This window comes from Nuphar pumila, chromosome 10, assembly GCF_984573655.1.
Source record: "Nuphar pumila chromosome 10, dmNupPumi1.hap1.1, whole genome shotgun sequence".
In the NCBI taxonomy this organism is placed as follows: Eukaryota; Viridiplantae; Streptophyta; class Magnoliopsida; order Nymphaeales; family Nymphaeaceae; genus Nuphar; species Nuphar pumila.
The window spans coordinates 3498382-3520784 of NC_143258.1; the positions used below are offsets into that span (position 1 = coordinate 3498382).

General features: G+C 35.8%; 1 protein-coding gene across 2 annotated transcripts in view; it reads right to left on the reverse strand.

Annotated features, from left to right (window-relative positions):
- Positions 1 to 4127: 4127 nt before the first annotated feature.
- The window catches only part of LOC149823279 (actin-related protein 5-like), a 33375-nt gene continuing 15099 nt past the window's right edge, over positions 4128 to 22403 (reverse strand). The window contains exons 7-13 of one of the 2 annotated variants that reach the window (XM_090018748.1): positions 18448 to 18557; positions 18286 to 18376; positions 16395 to 16590; positions 16159 to 16328; positions 15825 to 15952; positions 6545 to 6887; positions 4128 to 5134 (exon numbers count right to left, since the gene is read on the reverse strand). In XM_090018748.1, coding sequence (XP_089874874.1) covers positions 4634 to 5134; positions 6545 to 6887; positions 15825 to 15952; positions 16159 to 16328; positions 16395 to 16590; positions 18286 to 18376; positions 18448 to 18557 — 1539 coding nt within the window. In that variant the 3' untranslated portion in view covers positions 4128 to 4633. Of the gene's footprint in view, positions 5135 to 6544; positions 6888 to 15824; positions 15953 to 16158; positions 16591 to 18285; positions 18377 to 18447; positions 18558 to 22403 lie in introns of both variants that reach the window. The other variant, XM_090018747.1, reaches the window with a different exon arrangement.

Below are 22403 nucleotides of genomic sequence, written 5' to 3' on the forward strand. Positions count from 1 at the left end.
ATCTTATTAGACTCGAGTTGGGACTCGATACCATCATCTTAAATCTGGTTTGAGTCTGGTTCTACCTGGGTTCAAACCAAACCCGACCCGTTAATACCCCTAAAACACACACTGATTAAGGGTCATTTTAGGCTTGCACCACTCGTATCCGAATCTGAAACTGAATTGATTAGTCGGATTTGGTACTGGTTACATCCAACCCGAATGTGAACTATTTACATCCTTGCATTCAGTGTTGGGAAACAAGAAGGGCTTCTCACAGATTGGCTCCTGTGGGACTCATTTGAACTCGTATAATGAACTCCACCAACAACAGTGTTGTTTGACTTGGCTCAGTTCGTATTGACTCGTTCTGTAATAACATATATAAAAACAAAAGCATATTGTGTAGTGTAACATAAATAGTTCAAGTGGTTAGCTTCCAAGCGATAGGTAAAGAGGTTAGTATGTTGCTTTCAGCTTTCAAACATTCTTTTGTTTAATTGATCAGGAGTACTTGCATGTATTTTTTTTGTTTAATTCAAACTTGTAGATGTGTTTGTTATTATTTATTTATTAAACAACATGCTTTGGATCAAATCAATTTAACAAGAATTATTGTTTTTTTGTTAATCAAGTTTTGGCTGCATAATAAATCATTCTTTTAGCCAAAAACACATCTACAGTTTTAAACATAAAAATTGTTTAAATTAATACATGTTTTTTTACTAATTAAAATATAGAAATCACATCTATATATATATATATATATATATATATATATATATATATAAAGAGAGAGAGAGAGAGAGAGATTATAATATGCGCACTATAATATGATAACCAAAACACGAGAATTGAAAATATGCATATTTTCAACATTTTTTTTTGCAAATCCAACAATGTGGATGTGTTTGGCATGGTGAATTTGTTAGGAATCAACCATTGGATTATGTATTTTTTATAAAAAATGTGATTTTTAAAGGATTAAATATTTATGAAGTTCACGAGCCATTGATTTTTAAAGCCTTTAAAAAATCTCTTTTATGCATCAAAATCGGATGACTCAAGAGCGGATTCCCAAACATATAGATAACATCATAAGGTTAGATTCAAGAGAAAAGAACCAAAAATCCATGAAAATCGTGGTTAGTTGTCATATTTTCAATTCTCATATATATTCTAGTGACTATAAATATATATCCCAAGAGTAACTAGAATATGTAAAATAAAATATGAGAACTAGAAATATGGGCATTTTCAACACTTTTTTTTGCAAATCCAACCATGTGGATGTGCTTGGCATGGTCACTTTTCTAGGAATCAACCATTGGATCATGTATTTTCGACGAAAAAATGTGATTTTTGAATGCTTGAATATTTACGAAGATTGAGTTATTCCGTTCGGGTCCAACCCGGATTCTAATAAATCTTGTTATTTATCACCAAACCCTGACCCTATAAGGTTTGGTACGAGTCAGGTCCGGGTCAATCCCGACCCGTTGGCCAGGGCACCACCGCACTAAGCCAACCCCCCTTGGGCATCGAGACAGCATGTTGTTCTGGCAAAGTCTAGATAAACGGTACAGGTGGGCCAACTTGAGCACCAATCCACAAACTCTGTACTTGAGTTTTGAACCTTGTGGAAAATATTTTTCTGTCACACTCCAAACACTGTGTAATTTGTAAACCAAAATTCTGGAAAGACTTTCATACGGTGTGTCATTATCACTTATCAGCCTCAGACTGGTTACAGCCATATACCATTACAACTATATTTATATTTAAACAACTATAAATCTTCTGACACACTACTTCAATATGAATGCTCCTTTTTTTTTTTGCCTAAGAATTTCTTTGCTCATTTTTAAACTAGTTTACTGTTTGTCTTATTTCGCCCACTTGGTCTTCTTTTCTTTGGAATTTCTTTCACTTCTTTCTCAAACAGGGTTTTACATTTTACTCCATTTCTCTAGGAGATATAAAGAGTTGGGATCCACTCATCCCCTATCTTCATACCCTTTTTAGGGGTTTTATTCATGCAAGTTGTTTTGATCCAATCAGACTCCATAGATGTGATCCACACCATCCATTTAGTGAAGATCAAAGCTTGAATCACCGACCACCGAGGTGGTATCCCATTTATTATTAATATTATTATTTAATTTGGGTATAAATAATAATAATAATAATGAGTATGCACGAATTCCAGCTTTTATCTCACATCTAGATCAATATTTCTTTCATATAATTTTTATGCCAAATTGTTGAGTTGAAATTGTTTTCCCTTACTTTCTCATGATGAGCCAAACAAACATCTATGTCTATGACCTTGGGCCCTAGTTTTTCCCACCACCCCATTTTTTCTTGTTTTTCAGCCATTCAATTTTTGTGCCTTAAAAATTTTTTTTGAGAACCATCTAAACTTTCCAGCCATGGTGTTAGGGTTGCCGTTCATCACATGAATGAACAACATCCAAGGCACCTCTGCAGGTAATCCATTAGAGGTGCCTCCGACCTGATCTTGTCTCTTTTTTTTTCTTCTCTTTTCCAATTGTCTCTATGAAAAAACTCATATGATGTCGCTTTTGAAAGTATCACAGTTTTATCACGATGTTGAAGTGATGTTAAAACTTTATTTTTTCAGATTTCTATAGATTTTTTTATTACTTCTACATATGCCAACATTTTTTCTCAAGGTTTTCTAAATAAATAAATAAAATCTGCTAATTAAGAACCTGTGTTTCCATGTTGATCGGTGCTCGATCACTTTACTATTGCACCAAAGGATGGCCCCATTTTAAAACCAATTGTATTAAATTAAAATTTTCGATGTCTCGTTTGGACTTTGGAGTGTGAAAGTTAACAGATTAATTTTTTAGCTATGGTCTAAAAGAGAAGCTACAAGATCTTGTGCACATCTCATACATAATTTTGTGCTTATGACCTTGTTTTGTAAAAATAAAACTGAATTAACCCTTCCACATTCTGTTGTCATTTTTTTTTAACTTAATTCTTAATACCATTTTTGTCGACTGTCTTTTCAAACGCGAAACGAGTTTAGACTTTTTTTTATATTTACACGGAGAAACCACCCCCAGTTTAATCTGTCTCGAGTTTGAGTCTGAAATTTGGACTCAAGTTCCAAAGCAGGTCTGGCAAAATCCAACCCGAACTCGAATCAGACCGATCCACTTACACCCTAACAGCTAAACAAATTAAAGGTAACAATAACAATTCATTAGATTCTCAAGAACCCAACTGTTTTCTTGCATGCTTGATCTGATGCTGCAATGAGGGCACTGCTAGGGCTGGTAAACGAACAACCTGCACTTGAAGTGTTCAAGCTTGGCTCATTCTTATGACAAGCCAATCGAACTAATAATAAGCTGAACTCGATGTGGCTCGTTTGCAGAAAAAATGTTACTTTAGAGTTCGAAGTAATAGTACTGCAAAAAAAAACATTGTTTCAGAGCTAGAAGGAATAAGTTATCTCTAAACTCATTGCCTGTAAACCAAATACTTCAATCATTTGTTCTAAAAGATATTATATGGCATGAGATATATATAAAATATATTGATTACAATTTAACAAGCGCATAAGAACCGAGCCAAGCCGAACCACTATTGTTCATGTTCAGCTTGCTGAGCCTATTTTATAATTTCAAATGAGCTCTTTACAAGCTGAACATGAGTCAAGTTATGAGCAGCTTGGCTTGTTTCCCAGCCCTAGGACCAATTGCCCACAGCTATGGATGACAACATCCCCTCGCTAAGAACCAGCCTGCACACCACTATGGTGTTAGTGTTTTTCACATTTCTTAATACCATAGTTGACTTGCAACATATAAAACACTTCCTTCCTTCTCTTGACATAGTGACAGAGGGGGGCCAATCAAGGCATTAATTGTTCTTGGCTTCTTCTAGATGATTGTCAGCATTTTACCTTATTTCGGTATATTCATATAAGCCAAACTTAAAAATTGCAACCATGAAAGGCAATGATTTTGAGGAGGATTTTCACCTCACAGCCACAAGCCCACTTGAATGTGTTGCACATTCTTCCTTTTCCAAGATGGCTAGTCCTTTGGTGGTACAACTCACCACCAACCAAAAGGGAATAAGAAATACAGACACAGCCACAATAATTACCACAAGACCTTCAGATTTAGAATCATAACATTAAAAAACAAATGCCAATTTGTATCATCATGTGCATGATTTATATAAATATATTATAGAATCAAAAGGCGTTCTCATGTCATATTTTCTACAGCCTTTCACAAGTTTAGTTTCAGATAATACAAAATAAAAACTATAAGTTGCCCAAGCAGAGCAAAGAGAGAATAGACACACATTGTACCCCCAGCTCGCTCGCTCTAGCTATGAATGAAACAAAGATATTCTGGATCGCTCTGCCAAAACCTGGCCCAGCATCTTGACTCACTGCCTTTGAACAGGACCAGACCTAGCATATATATAGAACTGGCCCAATGTAGATCTGTGGACATTAGCTTGGTCCAGCACTTGTAAACAGGGCTGCAGAATTAGACGTGGCCTTGAATATGACTGACCCGCATGCAAGGATTAAACCCAGCAAAATGAAAGATCCTCAGAGCTCGGTAAGGGGCTATTCCCCTTCCTATATGCTTTGCTACAAAGCGTATCGGAATTGGTATTTCCTTAACCAATCTTCCCCTTTCTCGTAATAATCCTGTCGCGTGAAGGCCTGTTCAGAGAATCGGTCTGAGGCAGCATAATATGCAGCCCCACGCCAAGCATCCAAAATGGGGTCTGAAGCCTTCATTACTCTTATGGATGATCCGTATGGCCGGATTTTGGTGATTCCAGCAAGCAGCCTTGCTTCCATGCCTGGGAAGGTGCAGCTCCCCCCTGTAATTAGTATTGAGTTGCACATTGACTCTGCCAAGTGCTTTGATGACAGTCTTCGGATTGAGATCCCAACCATCTCATCAAGACCAGCTTGGTCTACTCCAACAATGTGTGGCTGAAAGAGAATCTCTGGACATCGAAACCTTTCAACCCCAAGGTTTATCTGGAAATCTTTAGCTGTAAGAGAACGGAACTGCGGGACCTCCACTACAGGCTGGGAGGTTCCTGTGATTACTTTCGGCATGAACGTGGGATCTATATCCTGTCACATTAAAAATATCAATTAAATGTACAAAAACCGTCAAGAAATACAAAGATGATTAAAAGATTCACATAAACATATCAACTTTTCTAATGTTCAGGTGACAGTGGAGCTAACTTAGGACAATGATAGCACAAAAGAAAGAACCAGCCCCATCTTGGTTGGAGGCCAATGCTTGGGATTGCTCAAACTGGATCCAACCTTCACACATAAAAGTAAAAACACTACTCAAAACAAATTAGGAAGTTAATAAAGCAAACACGGTGGTGCTGTAAAGCTGCAGTTTAGGGATGTAAAAGGTTCAGAATTGGATCGAATGTGACCAATACCAGATCCGACTAATCAGATATTGCCTAAACGGATTATAATTCGGACTCGGATGGTGAAAAGCTCAGATCAAAGCCGCTTTTTACATGAAATCGGATTTGAATATCAATCAAATCGGAATATCTGTTAGTTTCGCTAGCAAAAACCTAAAATCATATCCAAATCCGATTATAGTCAGATATGATTTCAGCTTACCAAATCTGATTAAACAAAGCCGGATTTGATCGGATCGCTATAAAATCCAATTAATTGACATCCCTAATGCAGTGTGAAAACTCGTGCATACTATTTGTCACTACTTCACAATATAGCTATCACTGTCGAACAAAAAACTGTTTTATATTTTCTGAAATTTAAAGAGGATAACACAAACATGCATTCGACAAATGTACAAAATATTCAAAAGGCACACCTTAAATAAGCTTATTCTGGACACCGAACATTGAAATAATAAAACTTGTGCACACATTATCACACGTATTACAAATCCAAGAAACTTCAACCAAGCTAACGACATAAACTACTATATGATACTTTTAAACAATAAAAAAAAATGCTAAGGGTAGAAAGTGTTATAAATCCATATCTATATAATGATATCGGATGCGAATCTAAAATGCAAAATCCTTGATTCCTTTCATCTAAAAGACAAACTTGCGAAGCAACAACAAAATATATACATATTATCTCAAAATTTTACAAAAACAGAAACCAACAGCCAAATAGTTGCTTGTACACAAAAAATCCAATATGCTAGTGTCTTCAACTCATTCTGCTTCCCACTTCCTAGGAATCAAGATTTGTACTTACAGTAAGTGCATCCAGTGACTATGAGATGTTAACAACTTCAAGAACAAGTAGGTAACTGTTGGTAATATCCAATCAACAGCCACACAGACAGCTCAAATATGAAGGATTCATGCCCCTGAGATAGTAGACTTGTCTATCAAGGACTTGCCAATCTTGTAGTTCCAAGGATAATAAAAACAATCATGCTACTGCCATAAAATGGGACAAATTATATGTGATCTTTATATAAGATAGAAAATTTGTATCTGCTCTGGGGCATCTAAAAAAACTAACCTGAAGTCTGGATGTGATACGAGCTAACTCAGCTTCATCTTCATCTTGCCCGTCATCATCATCATCATTATCTTTGCTCACTAATTTGTAGAGCTGCCAATCTTCATCCTTGGCACCAAAAGTGTCCTCACCCTTTCCTCGATCAAATGCTGCAGTTGTTAAGAGGCGCATCCTTTCCCTTTGAGCTGCACTCAACCGCTCCCCACGTCCTACACCTCCTGAAGTATTGACAGAACCATAGCTGTTTGCACCATTTGTCTTTAATCTTTTCCTCTGCTCAACTTTTGCAGAAAGCTCTTTATGTCTAGCCAGTAGCTGCTCTTGATAAAGTTCTGGATTCTCTCTATAGATTAAAACAAAAGGAAGAACTCAGAGATAAGATCTACTGATTTCTAGAGTTCACAATGATGAATGAACAAAAACCCTGGTCAAGAGAAAACAAATATTTACATTAAGAGAACAATGCTTCCAGCACAATCACAAAAGGCAAAAAGTTGCTTTTTAATGGAAAAGAGGGAACACTTCTCGAGAAAAAGAGATGCATCTGAAAGAAGAAAATTTGGTCCACATAATTTTAGAAAAAACATACTTGCCAAATACGCCTCTTCTTGTATGGCTTTGAAAAGTTTCATAGTATAAATTGTATGAAATACTAAACTCGCAATACTGTTGACATAATGTGAAAGACCGTAAACAATTACAGAGGCACAAAATGATTTGATTTTGTTCTGACATATTCCTTGAGAAGCTGTTCAAACATGTTCCGACTCATATCACAAGCCAGTATGTATGATTAGGTAGAAACTAACACCCAAAATACACTTGTAGACAAATTTTTGAATTGTCCCATCACCAGTCAAATCAGCAACACCACTAACATAAGAAAAATAAAATAAGCAAGAGCCGGACAAAAGGACCTGAGTCGCGTACTCGGGCTTATGAGATGCATGTTCACAAAAGTTGTTTAAGCTAGTTATCACTTAACGCTCCTAAGAAAATATTAAGGACTTTATTCACTAGTTACAAGTTGATCAACGCTAGCAAAATTATCAATGGCTTTACTCAAGGTTGTTTGTATCGTACGATAGGGTATGATACGTATCATTACTTTTGGGGTTTATGATCACGATACGAGTGTATCATACCCGTATCGGGTGTATCGTATGATATACCCCTGTATCGTGCTGTATCATACGATACACCTTCGGCGCACTTTAAAAAGGCCAATTTTTTTTTTAGTTTTAAATACCTTGAGGGTCAACTTCTCCATTTGTCTAGAGGACATTAGAAGTGCATTTTTACTGTTTTTTCATCCAAAGAAATGGGTTAAGATAAACAAAATGCATTTCCACCAGTTTTTCACCAAAGAAAATGGGTTAAGGTAAAAAAAATATGACATCAGATGATCCGGCATAACAATGGGGCACTCATTACTCAAGTAATGAGTGGAAACCGATTGAAAATCGAGTGCAACTATTGTCATAATATTTTTGTTTATGTAGTATGAAAGTACGAGTCTTGTGGCATGTTCTTAATTGCAAGATACTTAATATTTTGCATTGTTATTGTGAGATAGTTGATGTTTGATGATGTCTTATGCAGCTCATAGAGACATAAATGTTTCATATATGATTTTATGGTTGTATTTTGTGCAATTCATCATTATTTGATGTGATATGATTTTTTTTTAGAATTTTTACTATTTTTTTAGATTTTTTGATATTTTTTGAAACTTTTTATTAAAAAATTACGATATGATACGATACAGTGTTACTATTGGCCCGACAGATACAGGTAATGATACGCTACTTACAACCTTCGCTTTACTCATTTGGGGTTAAGAACATATATAAGCAAAAAGTACTTAGCAGTTATCCAGTTCTCAACATTCAGGTAATAGATACTTCAGCTGGAAGCAAATCAGTTGTCCTTTTTGTTAAAATGTACATATGTAATTATGTATATAATATATATGTATGTTTTTCTCCATTTCTTATTTTTTAATTTATTATTTTTGTATCTAGTTCAGTTTGAACTAAACTAGATAGGCTGCTAGTCTTGGAGTCGTTGGAGCTAGTCCAACGGCTACAAATAGAGTCGTTGGACTAGCTCCAACGACTCTATTTGAATCTCCTTTTCCCTCTCATCTCATGTATAAAAATAGAGGTCACCACCTCTTCAAATGTAAGTTTTTTGCATGGTAATGAATAAAATAATATTTATTTTTAGCCCTCTTGTGAAATACCCCTTGTGTGGGTTTGGTATTGAGTGTGCCCTTTTGTGGACATTTGTTGTGCGTGTTCTTTTAAATCTTTCATGAGCATATTGAGTGTGATTGAAAGATTCTTGTTTCTTACGGATGGTGAAAAGGCTAAGGCACTAGCCACTTATAAAAAAAAAGTGAAAAAAGTAGAGAATGAGGCACGCCAAGATTATGTCTTGGTTAATCAATAATGTAGATATTAAAAAATGCTTTAGTCTCGCAAAGTTTGAGCATGTCAACAAAGCACAAGAATACCTTAAGAATATGTATTTCCTTAAGGATATTGCACATGTGTGCAATTTGCAAAACAAAGTTTGGACAATTATTCAAAACGACAAAAGTATTAGAGAAAAATATAATGAATTGTTTGAACTTTGGGAAGAATTATCTATCCTTGAGACTAAGTGGCATTACTCGGAAGATATAGAGCTCCAGTAAAAGCAACTTGATGCGGAACATTTTTATCAATTTATAAATGGTTTGGGACCGGAGTTTGAAATCACCAAATTTGTGCTTCTTCGTAGAGGAAAAATCCTTTTATTGTTGACACTTTTGAAGAATTGAGTATGAAGGAGAATAAGCTAAGAGGGCATCCCTTGAAAAATGAAGATGATTGTTTTAGCTGTCTCTAGACCAAAAAACTACGTGCGTACTTACAAACCACCTCATTGGAAACAAGGAAATGAGGTTGACAACAAACCTTATTGAAAACAAGGCAACGAGTAGGACAAGAAAAAGATTATTTGTTATAATTATCATGAGTCGGGACAAGAGTTGTCAGTCGAGGAAGCGATACGGGAAGCGAAAGTGGGAAGCGAGGCACTTTCAAAATTTTAGAAAACGGGAAGCGTGGGACGACTTAGAAGTGAACCAAGAGTCATCTCGGAACCGACCTAGGAAGCGAAAAAAGAGAAAATAAAAATAAAAAAATAAAATAAAATAAAATAAATGAAAAATGGGGGGGAAGCACCCTTCCCCAGAATGGGAAGCGCACTTCCCCAAAATTGGAAAGTGTGCTTCCTATTTTTTGGGTGCGCTTCCCAGCACGTTTCGTGCTTTTGAAACGCGCTTCAAGGAAGCACGCTTTCCCACTACTAAGGGTGCTTCCGGTAACATTGGTCGGGACATACCAAACCTCAATGTCCTAGATTTAGAAAAAAGAAAGAAAACAAAGTGGCTTCGATTGGTTCGTCTCAAGAACCGGGTGATTTGAACAAATCTCATGAAGCATATGTATCTATGTCACAACTTATGGAGATTCTTCAACCTTTTCTTAAAGGAGTATCTTCCTCAAATGGAGCATCGACTGGAGCCGGGGTTTCTTCCTTCTCTGATCCCAGTAAAACTCATTGTCTTCTTGATTCTGGTGCATTGTTTCATATGACCCCCAATCAAAAAAATTTATTTGAATGTCATATCAAGTCAAACATATCAAATGTTTTCATAACCAATGGTACATCTCTTGAAATAAAAAGAATTGAAAATTTTGAAAATACTTTACAAAATTCAAAAAGATTTATTATTCCAAAAGTAAGGTATATTCCTAAATTAAATTTAAATCTCGTCAGTTTCTCAATATCTGACCATGGATGTAATTTCTCTTTTTCTAATGGTTGTTGGATGCAGGATCACCAATCAGGGAAGCTGATTAGGGAAGGCCATAGAGGAAGCCTCTACTACATGGATTTTTTTGAAATGCCTAAGGATACCTTTTGTTGCAATGTTCAGAAAATTGACTTGGATTTATGTCACAAACGACTTGGTCATCCTAATGTATCCAAAATTCAATATTTTTCAAATCTGAAAAAAAGTTTGTAAGACCATATCCTTGGTAAAATGAAGAGATTACCATTTCATGAAAGAACTTTTATTTCATCTAGACTGCTTAAGTTAATACATTTGGATGTTTGGGACCAACATCAATTATATCAAAGGATGGATATATGCATACTATGTGATTTTTGTTGATGATTTCACTAGGCATACTTGGATCTACTTCCTTAAGCATAAGTCTGAAGTCTTTTCTCATTTTCAAATATTTCATAACTTAGTCAAAAATAAGTTTAATAATGACATTTCTATCTTTCGCACTGATTCAGAGGAAGAATACTTATCAAAAGAATTTAAAGATTATCTGAATTTACATGGCATCACACATCAAAAGTCATGTCCTCACACACTACAAAAAAATAATTTAGCCGAACGAAAACACAGACACATCATAGAAACAACTAAAACTTTGTTGATAGCAAGTCAAGTACCAACGAATTTTTTGGTTGAAGCAACCCTAACTGCCACATATCTCATTAATAGAATGTCATCTTTTTCTCTGCAAAATATAACACCAGTTGAAAAACTTTTTAAATTAGCTCTTGATTACCCTAGATTAGGGGTGTGGGTCCGGTTTGGTTCAGACCTAGGTGAAACCAGACTTTAACCAAATTTTTAGGTATGGTATCAGGTCCACTATAAGAACAAACATACTGCACCAAACTCGGACCATACCAGGTAAAACCATATTTTTATCATTTTTACATTGAAAATGACGGGTCTTAATCGAAACTCGGGTTGGGTCCGGGTCTGGTATAAAATTTCACAAACCATACTCGAGAACATGCATTAATCAGACCTTCGAGTTCGGACCCGGGTCTTAATCGGGACTTCTTATTTATCACCATACACGGACCCTATAGGGTTTGGTTCGGGTCAGGTCTGGGTAAACCAATCCCGTTGACACCCCTACTATAGATGAAGAGTTTTTTGATACAAATGTTTTGTTTTCACTAACAAAAATTATAAGATCTCCCATCGGGGTGTTCCCTATGCCTTTTTAGGTTATGCAGATAAATCAAAAAGGCCATCGATGCTTTGATCCCAAAAGTAAATAATTATATGTTTCAACAAATGTGTATTTTTTATAAAATGAAAAACTTTTTTACTCTAAAAAGATAGAAAAAGTAGCTAACTACTCATTCTTATTTGATTTGATTTCAAGTTATTAAAAATGTGATTATGAATGTGACCTTGATAGTGGTATTGATGAATGTGATCTTGATAATGGTGATGATATAATTACTGAAGAGCAAAGCAAACCATAGGAACAAAAACTATTTACAATATTTTAGGCGTAGGGACCTTAATCAACCATGTGCACTAGAGAAATATGTTGAATACCTTGAAGTACAAACCAGAAGATCATCTAGGATTTTTAAACCACCGAAAAAGTATGTATCGTATGACTCTTTTTCTCTAAAATACAATGCATTCATCACATTAATTCATTCATATGTGGAACCTTTAACCTATACTCAAGCTAAAAAATATTTTGAATGGGTAGAAGCCCGGAGAATAGAGTTACAAGCTTTGGAAAAGGCTAATACCCGGATCATTCAAGATATTACACAAGAAAAGAAACCTATAGGTTGTAGGTGAATATACAAGATTAAAACCAAGAACGATGAAACTCTTGAAAGATATAAAGATAGATTAGTTGCGAAAAAGATATTCATAAGAATATGGCATAGATTACGAGAAAACATTTGCTCCAGTCGCTAGAATGACCATTGTTAGAACTGTAGTAACCTTAGCTTCGATTAGAAAATTGTCTATATTTCAAATACATGTCAAAAATATTTTTCTTAATGGAACTTAGTTAAAGAAGTTTATATGGAGGCACCTCCTAGTATAAATGTTCCTAAGAGTAAAGCACTTCGTCTAAAAAAGGCTTTTTATGGCCTTAAGCAAGAACCAAAAGCTTGGTATGACAGATTTAGTCGTGTTATGATTAATTTTCGATTCAGATCTTGTTTAACTGATATTGCCTTGTTTATTAAGATTTCTGGTGCATGCATTATTATCTTACTTCTCTATGTGAAAGATATGATCATTACCGAAAGAGACAAACAGGGAGTTGAAAATATTAAAAGAATTCTCAAAAAATATTTTGAAATGACTGATTTATGACTCTTGAAATATTTTCTAGGAATTGAAGTTGCTTACTCTCCTAGAGAGTACTTGTTATCTCAATCTAAGTTTGCTTTTGATATTATTTTCAGGTCCGGAATCACGGATGATAAGAAAGTTGATACCCCTAAGATTGCCAACACCAAAATGTGAATTGATGACGAAGAACTTCTTGAAAATCCTACTCCTTAAAAGCAACTCATTGGAGCACTCTTTATCTTTCAATTACTAGACCTGATATAGCACACGTTGTACACACAACTAGTCAATTTCAACACGCTTCTACTTTTGTTCACATGAGAGAAGTTTTACGTATTATTAGATATATTAACAATTCACTAACTCGAGGACTTTTTTTGTCTGCTTCATCTTCATTAGATTTAATTGCTTACACTGATGCTGACTGGGAGGTGATCACAGTAATAGACATTCAACCATGGGTTTTGTGTGTTTTTAGGTAAATCGTTGATTTCGTGACAATGTAAGAAGCAACAGAAGGTTTCGCTTTCATCAACTCAAGCAGAATATTGAGTAATGGCAACTACAACAATGGAGGTGGTTTGGCTCGGAAGGTTAGTGGTTGATATGGGAGTTCAAATAATTGATGCTTCACACATGTGCTGTGACAATAAGAGTGTGATCTATATTGCCAGCAATCACACCTTTTATGAATGAACTAAACATATTGAAATGGACTTTCACTGACTATAGATCTGCCTTACGTGATATCTGAATATCAGTTAGTAGATTTCTTCGCCAAACCTCTCGCTGCTCCAGATATCACTGTCTTTTAGACAAACTTTAGGTTATTGTACCGTAAGTTTGAGGAGTGTTAAAATATACATATGTAAATATGTATATAATATATATATTATATATTATATTTTTTTCTTCATTTCTTATTTTTATTTTATTATTTTTATATGTAGTTCAGTTTGAACAAGATAGACTGAAAGTTGACTAGTATTAAAGTCGTTGGACTAGCTCAAACGACTCTATTTGAGTCTCCTTTTCCCTCTCATCTCATGTATACAAATAGAGGTCACCCCCTCTTCAATTGTATGCTTCTTGCATGGTGATGAATAAAATAATATTTATTTTTAGCCCCTTATGAAATACCCCTTGTGTGGGTTTGGTATTGAGTGTGCCCTTTTGTGGACACTTGTGCACGTTCTTTTGAATCTTTGGTGAGCATACTGAGTGTGATTGACAGATTTTTGTTTCTTTACACTTTCAGCAATATTAGCATGTTGGACATAAATAATTTACAACTGAAAGGGAGTCCAACAGTTAGACGAAGAAAATTACAGATCTTTCGGCAAGCAAGAAGTCACTCAGATCAACCAAAAAGGATAAAAAACACTACAAATTTTAGGAATAATTGCTCTCACATTTCATAAGGAAACATAAATAAAAGTAAGCTAAAAGAACAAGCATTCTAAAGGTACAAACTTTAAACTCCTGGTTCAAGCCCCCATGTGGGCACCCCTTTCGCAAGGCGAAGAGTGAGCTTTTCATCCTGGTTTCTGGTCAAAGAGGTTAGGTCGGATCTGTTCCTATCCACGAAAGTTGACTTTGGGAATTTGTTCCTAGCAAGGGGAAGGGTTCTTCACGCTCCCGACAGATGCTCTTCTTGGGGGTCGAGGGATGTACACCACTGGGATGGCGACCGTAGGTATGGCAGGGCAAGATCATCACAACCAGGTCTCTAATTTCAGGGGGGTTTTTTCGCCCTCCATGGAGGAAAAAATACAAAAGAAAACTATTCCTATAAAGTAGTTTAGCGCGATGAAATGAGGTTTGATTTGGGTTTGATCGACAACCAATTTTCTCTTCTAGTCAATTTTTCCTACCCAGATCCTTTCGCTTTCTCCAGTGGTTTGATCTCCCTTCCAAAAAAACATATGTTCAGAAACAAAGAAATTCTAAGTTTTGCACCTTAGATTAAACTAGGGGACCCAACCAAATCACTCACTATGTACCAGGGCTGCACAACGAGCCGAGCTAGCTCAGACTCATCCCGTTTAAGTCAGCTTGAACTAGTCTAAGAAAATAAATGAGCCAAGGTTGAGCATGGGCTCAGGCCAAGTACACATAAACGAGTCGAGCTTGAAGAAGCAATCAAGCTCGGATAAGCTCCATGAGCTCGATTAAGCTTGGCTCATAGAGTTATATAAATATACAGGTCTCATATATGTATATATTTTGCTAACCAGACAAAAAGCTTTCACCCTGGTGGGTAGGGATGCACAACAAGCTCGAGCGTTTAAGCTCAGTTCGAGTTCGTCCGTGAACATAAATGAGCTGAACTTGAACACAAGTCCAGGCTTAGTGTGCATAAACGAGCCGAGCTTGATCAAGCTGGTAAACTCGATTAAGTTTGAAAAGCTCGATTAGGCTTGCATAAACATTATATATATATATATATATATATATATATATATATATATATATATATATATATATGTTTCCAACTTAAAATCTAAGAGTTATTGTTAGCTTATTGGGTAGGGTGTTAGCCTCTTCCACAAAAGGTGCTGAGATCGAGTTCCGCGACTCACATTTTTTTTACTGGATGCTAATCTAGGTGCTTTTAGTATTTGTATATTTCTTTGGGTCACAGTTAACAAAAAACATGGTCAGGCGCAGTGGTGGGCCGTTTGAGCAACGTTTGGGAAGGTCAGGGATAGAATCCCACCTTCCCAAATGCCCATTACTGTATATACCTTTTTAGAATGTTGTTCAAGTTAGGCTCAGCTTGGCTCGAGCTCGGAACCGAGCCTAGTTCAAGAAATAAAAGCATATGGTATGAGAAAAGAATGAAGTATCCATCTGGCATGGCCCTCTCATTTCTAGGAATCTCCCTAAGGTTTCAATGTGTCAGCTCTCACCTTTTATTTCCTACCTTTACACAGTTTGAGGATATGAGATTGTATGATTTCTAGCAGAATGTAGACATTTTAAAATTTAATCAAAGTAAACAGGGAAAAAAGGGAAAACAATGACAACAAAAGAATCGCAAGAGAAGATTAAGATGATATCATGATGTCATACAAGCGTTTCACTTCATCTTGTTGGTTTTTCATCTCCCGTTGTAATTCCTCCTCATAGCGTTTCTGTTTCGCTCGTTGTCGTCCTTCTGACGTCGTCTTTAGGAACATTTGTTTCTTTTTCTCCTTCAACTACTCAATAGGACGTTCAAAATAACAGCCCCAACAATTAGATATTGTGCACAATAAAATATAGTAACCAAAACCCATGCAAGAAGTAGTGATCAGGAGTGCTGATAACCACAAATAATTTCCTAAGATATTTAGAAGCAGACGGTAGAATTTCACAGCATATTCACCAAATAACTAACAAAAAATGACAGAAAACATCTGCATACCTGCTCTGGAGTAAGCATTTCATTGGGGATATCAAGGAGAGGGTACTTCTCGCTTACTGGTAGATCAGTTTTCTCCTCAGTTTCAGCTGGCTCACCTTTAGCTTTTCTTAAAGTTTGCATCAATTTTGTCACAGCAGACTCGATTTCTTGTTTTGAAGCATAGCCAGTTTCTTCTAGAAAAAACTGATGATCATGATCTTCAACCTTTTCCAACTGAGACAGAAGAAATTTCAAACCTTGGAGCTCATTTTCTAAGTCCGTTATTCTGGAAGACCTCTTAGCAGCAGCCATTTCTCGCAGCCTTTGACCCTGCTTTTCTTTGATGGCAGCTTTCCTTGCCAACTCCTCTTCTGATGGCTCCTCCTCTGCTGGAGGGGGAATCCATGGGAGCTGCCAGCATCTGGTTTTTTCTTCAGCTTCCTTTGTCCCATTCTGAAATTTTAAGAGGCGAAAGATTGAGATTCCCATGTTCTTCACTCGAAAATGTTGAGAACACTATTGAACAACAAAACAATTATTCAAGCACACAACAAGAAGGCCAAACAAAAGGAGAATCACTGTTACCAGCTTACTGAAGAGCAAAAAAACGCAAAAAAAAAAAACATAAAGAGCTTCCAAATCAATCAGTCTCAGGTCATATGTAGAATAACATGTAAGTCATAAGGACAATCTTGGGTCTGTTCAATAAGATTACCGTGCTTGGCAGAGTAAAATCTAACACATATTAGGACTCCAACCCATTTGGTGTGATCCAGATCAAGCTCCAGATCGATCCAATGAATATTACATATTATTTTGAAAATAAGAAAAGGATTTACCTGTGTAGGCTGGTCCACAATCATGCATCCGATCTAGATAAGGACCCAGAGAGACCTAAATCCAGGAAAAGGAAATTGAATGTTGATAGGACCTAGACTACCATCCCACCCAGATCAGAATATACAGAACCAAGTCCAGCCCATTTACAGCTTTATTTGGACTAGACAAGCACACAACCATATGGATGTCGGTATAATGAATTCATGTATACATATACACATACATATATGTAGACGAAAATCTTCAGCCAGGGCAGTCTGAAGCATATATTCCCCATAAATCAGATATGAAGGGGCTACCAATGCCATGTGCTATTTAGTATGGAATCTACTGATTATGTTCTCATCTCTGAGTGTAGAACATGGGAACTACTTAGAATTCTTTGCATTTTTCTCTTGCACAAGACCAGTTGATATAAAAAAGATAGACATGAAAATTGATAAATAGTAAGATCCATTAAATATGTATCTGAACTACATGATATAATATCAGTATACTACTTTCAATTATTATCAATTCACAGGACACATGTTCATCTGACTGCTAGCTTTTTTTCTTTCTCTACCCAACTCGTCATTTTCAGAATTTGGCAGAGATATGCATAACCATTCAGCAGAATGTGACAATGAGAATTTGAATGAAACATTTGTACATTGTGATGAATTGTGATTGCCTCGGATCCAACCTATTGCCTTTTAAAGACAGCCTATGCATTGTGATAACCAGATAAGTTGGGTAATACCATGCTTACTGTAGTGATAATGGACTTTATTGCAGATTGAGTTGTCCATATCTTTTGCAGTTTGAATGCTCTACTTTTCAGTGAATGTCCACATTTTCTCATTACATATGCAATGGCTAAAAGTTCTCTGACTGCTTCTAGTGTTGTTTCCATCTCATGTGAACCAAACATTGTTCATTTCGTAATTCATCATAATCATTACACACCACCGATCATTTATACTACACAGAAAAAAAAAGGCGCAACATCTTTCAGATGAAACATGGTTAAGATATTGCAATCTCCAACTATCAGGATATGATCCCCACAACCCCAAAAAAGAGAAAAAAAAGGAGAAAGCAATTTTAATTATAATGATATAACCATTTGTTGCTGTCACATTAAAAAAATCAGTTTAAAGTGATAATGACCGCCTGCCCAGAACAGTTGCATGAGGATGATGAGCAAGAATTTGAAACCATCACTGATGAAATAGAATATAACAGAATAGATGTTTACATAACATATTAATATCAGAGGAAATTATTCTTAAATTTTGGCAAAATGACATAGAAATGATAGAAAACCTGAAATAACTGCACTTCTGAAGCATAATCCAAAGCTACATAGCAGTGCTCCATCTTCAACTCTTCAACCTTATCCCATGTAATACTTGACCTATTAAAGGGCTATTAAATTACCATAGCAAATAAGGCGCACTAAATAACTGCAACTTTTTTTGTACTTACATATGATAAGGATATTGTAATGAAAGAAGTTGCTTCAAATAATCAGTAACATGGTAACCCCCAACATTAGTTCTGCAGCATGCTTCATAAACAGGCTCACCATTTGCAATCTGAAAGAGAAGATACAACAGCTATATCAGAAAATACCTGTAAAGGAATCCTCAAGAAAAATATGAAAAGATGCAATAATTCAATCATAAAGAATCTACAAGAAATGCTTTAGAAACAAAAAATGCATCTCCAAAAACCCAATAGGATTGAACCAGATATATTCACCCATATATTTTAGCAAATAAACAGAGAACTTTCATATTTATTTGCATGAAGCCCATTCAGTTATCCCATAAAAAGATACACTGATTGGACTTGCATATTATCAAGCCTGCAATGGGTTTTTGGTAAATTTCCCCACCAAAACAGTAATAACAAGCGTGTCATTTCTTAAAGACAAAATTGGAAGTTGAATATGTGGCTTCTTAAAATATTATGTGTTTTGCAAAGTACTAAAAAATCACATTTCTTAACGTATGTATGGACTATCTTTGGAATATTATGATGTGATTAAGCATGAACTTTTATTGTGATCGATTTCTAATGAGGTCTTTTTTAATATGTTATTTCATATATATTTGACCAATATTTGCAATATTAAGTAAGATTATTTTCAAATGACACGTATTGGATTAAGATTTTCTTTTTGGCATTTGCCTTAAGAAGCTTTTATTGAATGGCATAAGCATGATTTGTTATTGTATAATAAATATGTTTATCTTTTATGATTTCTCTCTTGTGTATTGATATTCTACATCATGCTTATTGAAGAATGTTAAATTATGAGAAAAATATCTTGTTTGATGTGATCATACATGTGTAGATCTTTATGCCTCTTTAGGGGCATTTTATATAAAGCATCTATATTATTTTTATGGAGATTGTATGTAGCCCTTAGTTGGTTCTTTGTATCTCACCCACTAGTGGTTTTGTATTTGCATGTGATGTGCTTAGTGCACTTGTTTTTCGTTGGTGGATTTATGATCTTTTGAAGGATTCTCAAATATTATGTATTACATATAATTGTATCAATTGACATATTGTTGTGCATATGATTGCACTACATTTAGGATAAAGTTTTTACCTAACTTTATTGGATTTGATTTGAAACTTGTTTTTTCAAATTGGATATTTGAAATGAACTAACCTATTTCGAAATTAATGTTCATGAGTGTGTATTGGCTTTTTTTATGGCATTTGGATTGTCCATCACTGAATTTTACATAATGCATCTTTTATTTTTGGTCTTGTTGTTATTAAGTCAAGGTTAGCCGTTGAGGTAAGTTGTGTGTGCACCTTATGTCATCTTATCAATCTAGATTCTCAAGTTTATAAGTGATGTGTTGCTATTTGCCTTGGGTCTGATTGATAGATGATTGACCTCAAAACTCATTTTTGTTGGAAATCCGAGTTAGTCGTTGGGGTGAGTTGTGTGTGCACCTCATGTCATCTTGTCAGTTTAGGTATGTATCTAACTGGTAGGCTATGTCACATAGGTGCGGGTGCGGATACCGGTGAGGATACAACAATGCAGCACTTTAAAAAAACTCATTTAGGTATGTATCTAACTGGTAGGCTATATCTAAAGGGTACGTCCATCCCCGCCTCCATCCCCGAACGGGGATGGATTTTAACCTTCGTCCCTGCCTCCATCCCCGATCCAAACGGGGCAAGGCGGAGCGGGCCCCGCTTTCCCCCGGTCCACTGCCATCCCTAACGGGGAGGGGTATATATATATATATATATATATATATATATATATATATATATATAATTTTCAACAATTTTAAGATACACTAATGAAATAAAAACAATTATCATATCATCATGCATAAATTCATGCAATAAATAAAATTAATAATCTACAATTGTCATTCATCATCAATAAAAAATAACACCACACCTATGTCACACGAACTCTTCTAAAAGGGCACCGCACCCACGTGGCACACAGGTGGGTGCGATACTTGGACACAGCTTCTTTTGTGTTAGGTGAAGTCAACCACACAGAGGTTCATTTCTATCCAAAAGTAGATTCAGTTAGCCCTAATCAAGTTCATTTTTATCTATATTATATATATAAATACATAAATGCACACAAATACACGTAGTGTTAACTTAAAACTGTTAAAAATTATATATATATATATATATATATATCCTCCCTGCACCCCCGCACCGAAGTTTTTTTAAAGTAACGCGTCGTCGTACCCGGACCTATGTGACATAACACCACACTGGTGCAGAGGTGCATAAATATAAATATATGGATGTATGTATACATGTATGTGTGTGCATTTATGTATTTATATATATATATACAACAACAACAACTACGCCTTCATCCCAAAACAAATGAGGTCGGCGATATGAACCAAAAAAGAAAATCATTCTGGGTCTTCCACATGAATCCTTCTCCTCCAATCATTTCTATTCAATGCCATGTCCTCGGTGAGGTTCAAAGCATTCATATTCTTTCCTATCATCTTCATCCATGACTTCCTAGGCCTACCCCAACCTCTTTTAACTAATATATTTTCCCATTTCTCCATCCTTCTAATTGGAGCATCATTAGGCCTTCGCCGAATATGTCCAAACCACCGTAAACGATCATCTCTCATCTTATTTTCAATGGGTGCAACGCCTACCTTCTTGTGTATCTCCTCGTTCCGAATTTTATCTTTTATTGTATTTTCACACATCCATCTAAGCATACGCATCTCAGCTACACTCATTTTTTGAATATGATGTCTCTTGGCAGCCCAACATTCCATACCATATAGTAAAGCGGGTCTAATAGTCGTCCTATAAAACTTTCCCTTCAACCGCAATGACATTCTACGATCGCACAGCACTCCAGTAGCACTTTTCCATTTCAGCCACACAACCTTTATCCTATGATTTACATCTCCATCAATTTCTCCATACTTTTGAATGATGGATCCCAAATATTTGAAATAATCATTCACCGGTATATCTTGCTCACCAAGCTTCACTACACTCCCATCACTACTTCGTTGCTTACTAAACCGACATTCCATATATTCAGTCTTACTCTTACTCAACTTAAAACCTCTAGCTTCCAATGTCTGTCTCCATAATTCTAACTTAGCATTAACCCCAGCTCTAGACTCATCAATCAAAACAATATCATCAGCAAACAACATACACCACGGTACATTTTCTTGAATTGATCTCGTAAGCTCATCCATCACTATCGCAAATAGGAAAGGGCTTAAAGCAGATCCTTGATGTAACCCAACCGTTATCGGAAAATTGGTTGTCACCCGTCCACAAGTGCGGACATTGGTTACTACTCCTTCATACATATCTTTAATTATACTAATGTACTTGAGAGAAACACCTTTTTTCATCATTGTCCACCAGAGAACGTCCCTAGGTACTCTATCGTATGCCTTCTCTAAATCAATAAAAACCATATGCAAATCTTTGTTCCTCTCTCTATATCTTTCAATAAGTTGTCTAAGAAGATGTATAGCTTCCATAGTTGATCTTCCAGGCATAAAACCAAATTGATTCTCCGATATCATGACAACCTTCCTCAACCTAGACTCAATCACCCTCTCCCAAAGTTTCATAGTATGACTCATGAGTTTTATACCACGATAGTTTGTGCAATCTTGTATATCACCCTTATTCTTATATAAAGGCACCAAAGTACTCTTCCTCCACTCATTAGGCATCTTATTTGTTCGCCAAATCAAGTTAAAAAGATTTGTCAACCATTCTAAACCTTTCTCTCCCAAGCATTTCCAAGCCTCGATAGGTATACCATCTGGGCCAACTGCCCTTCTTGATTTCATTTTCTTCAAAGCCTCTGCAATTTCTTTCTTTTGAATCTTGCGCATGAAGTCACGATTTATCTCATGAAAAGGAATGGAGAA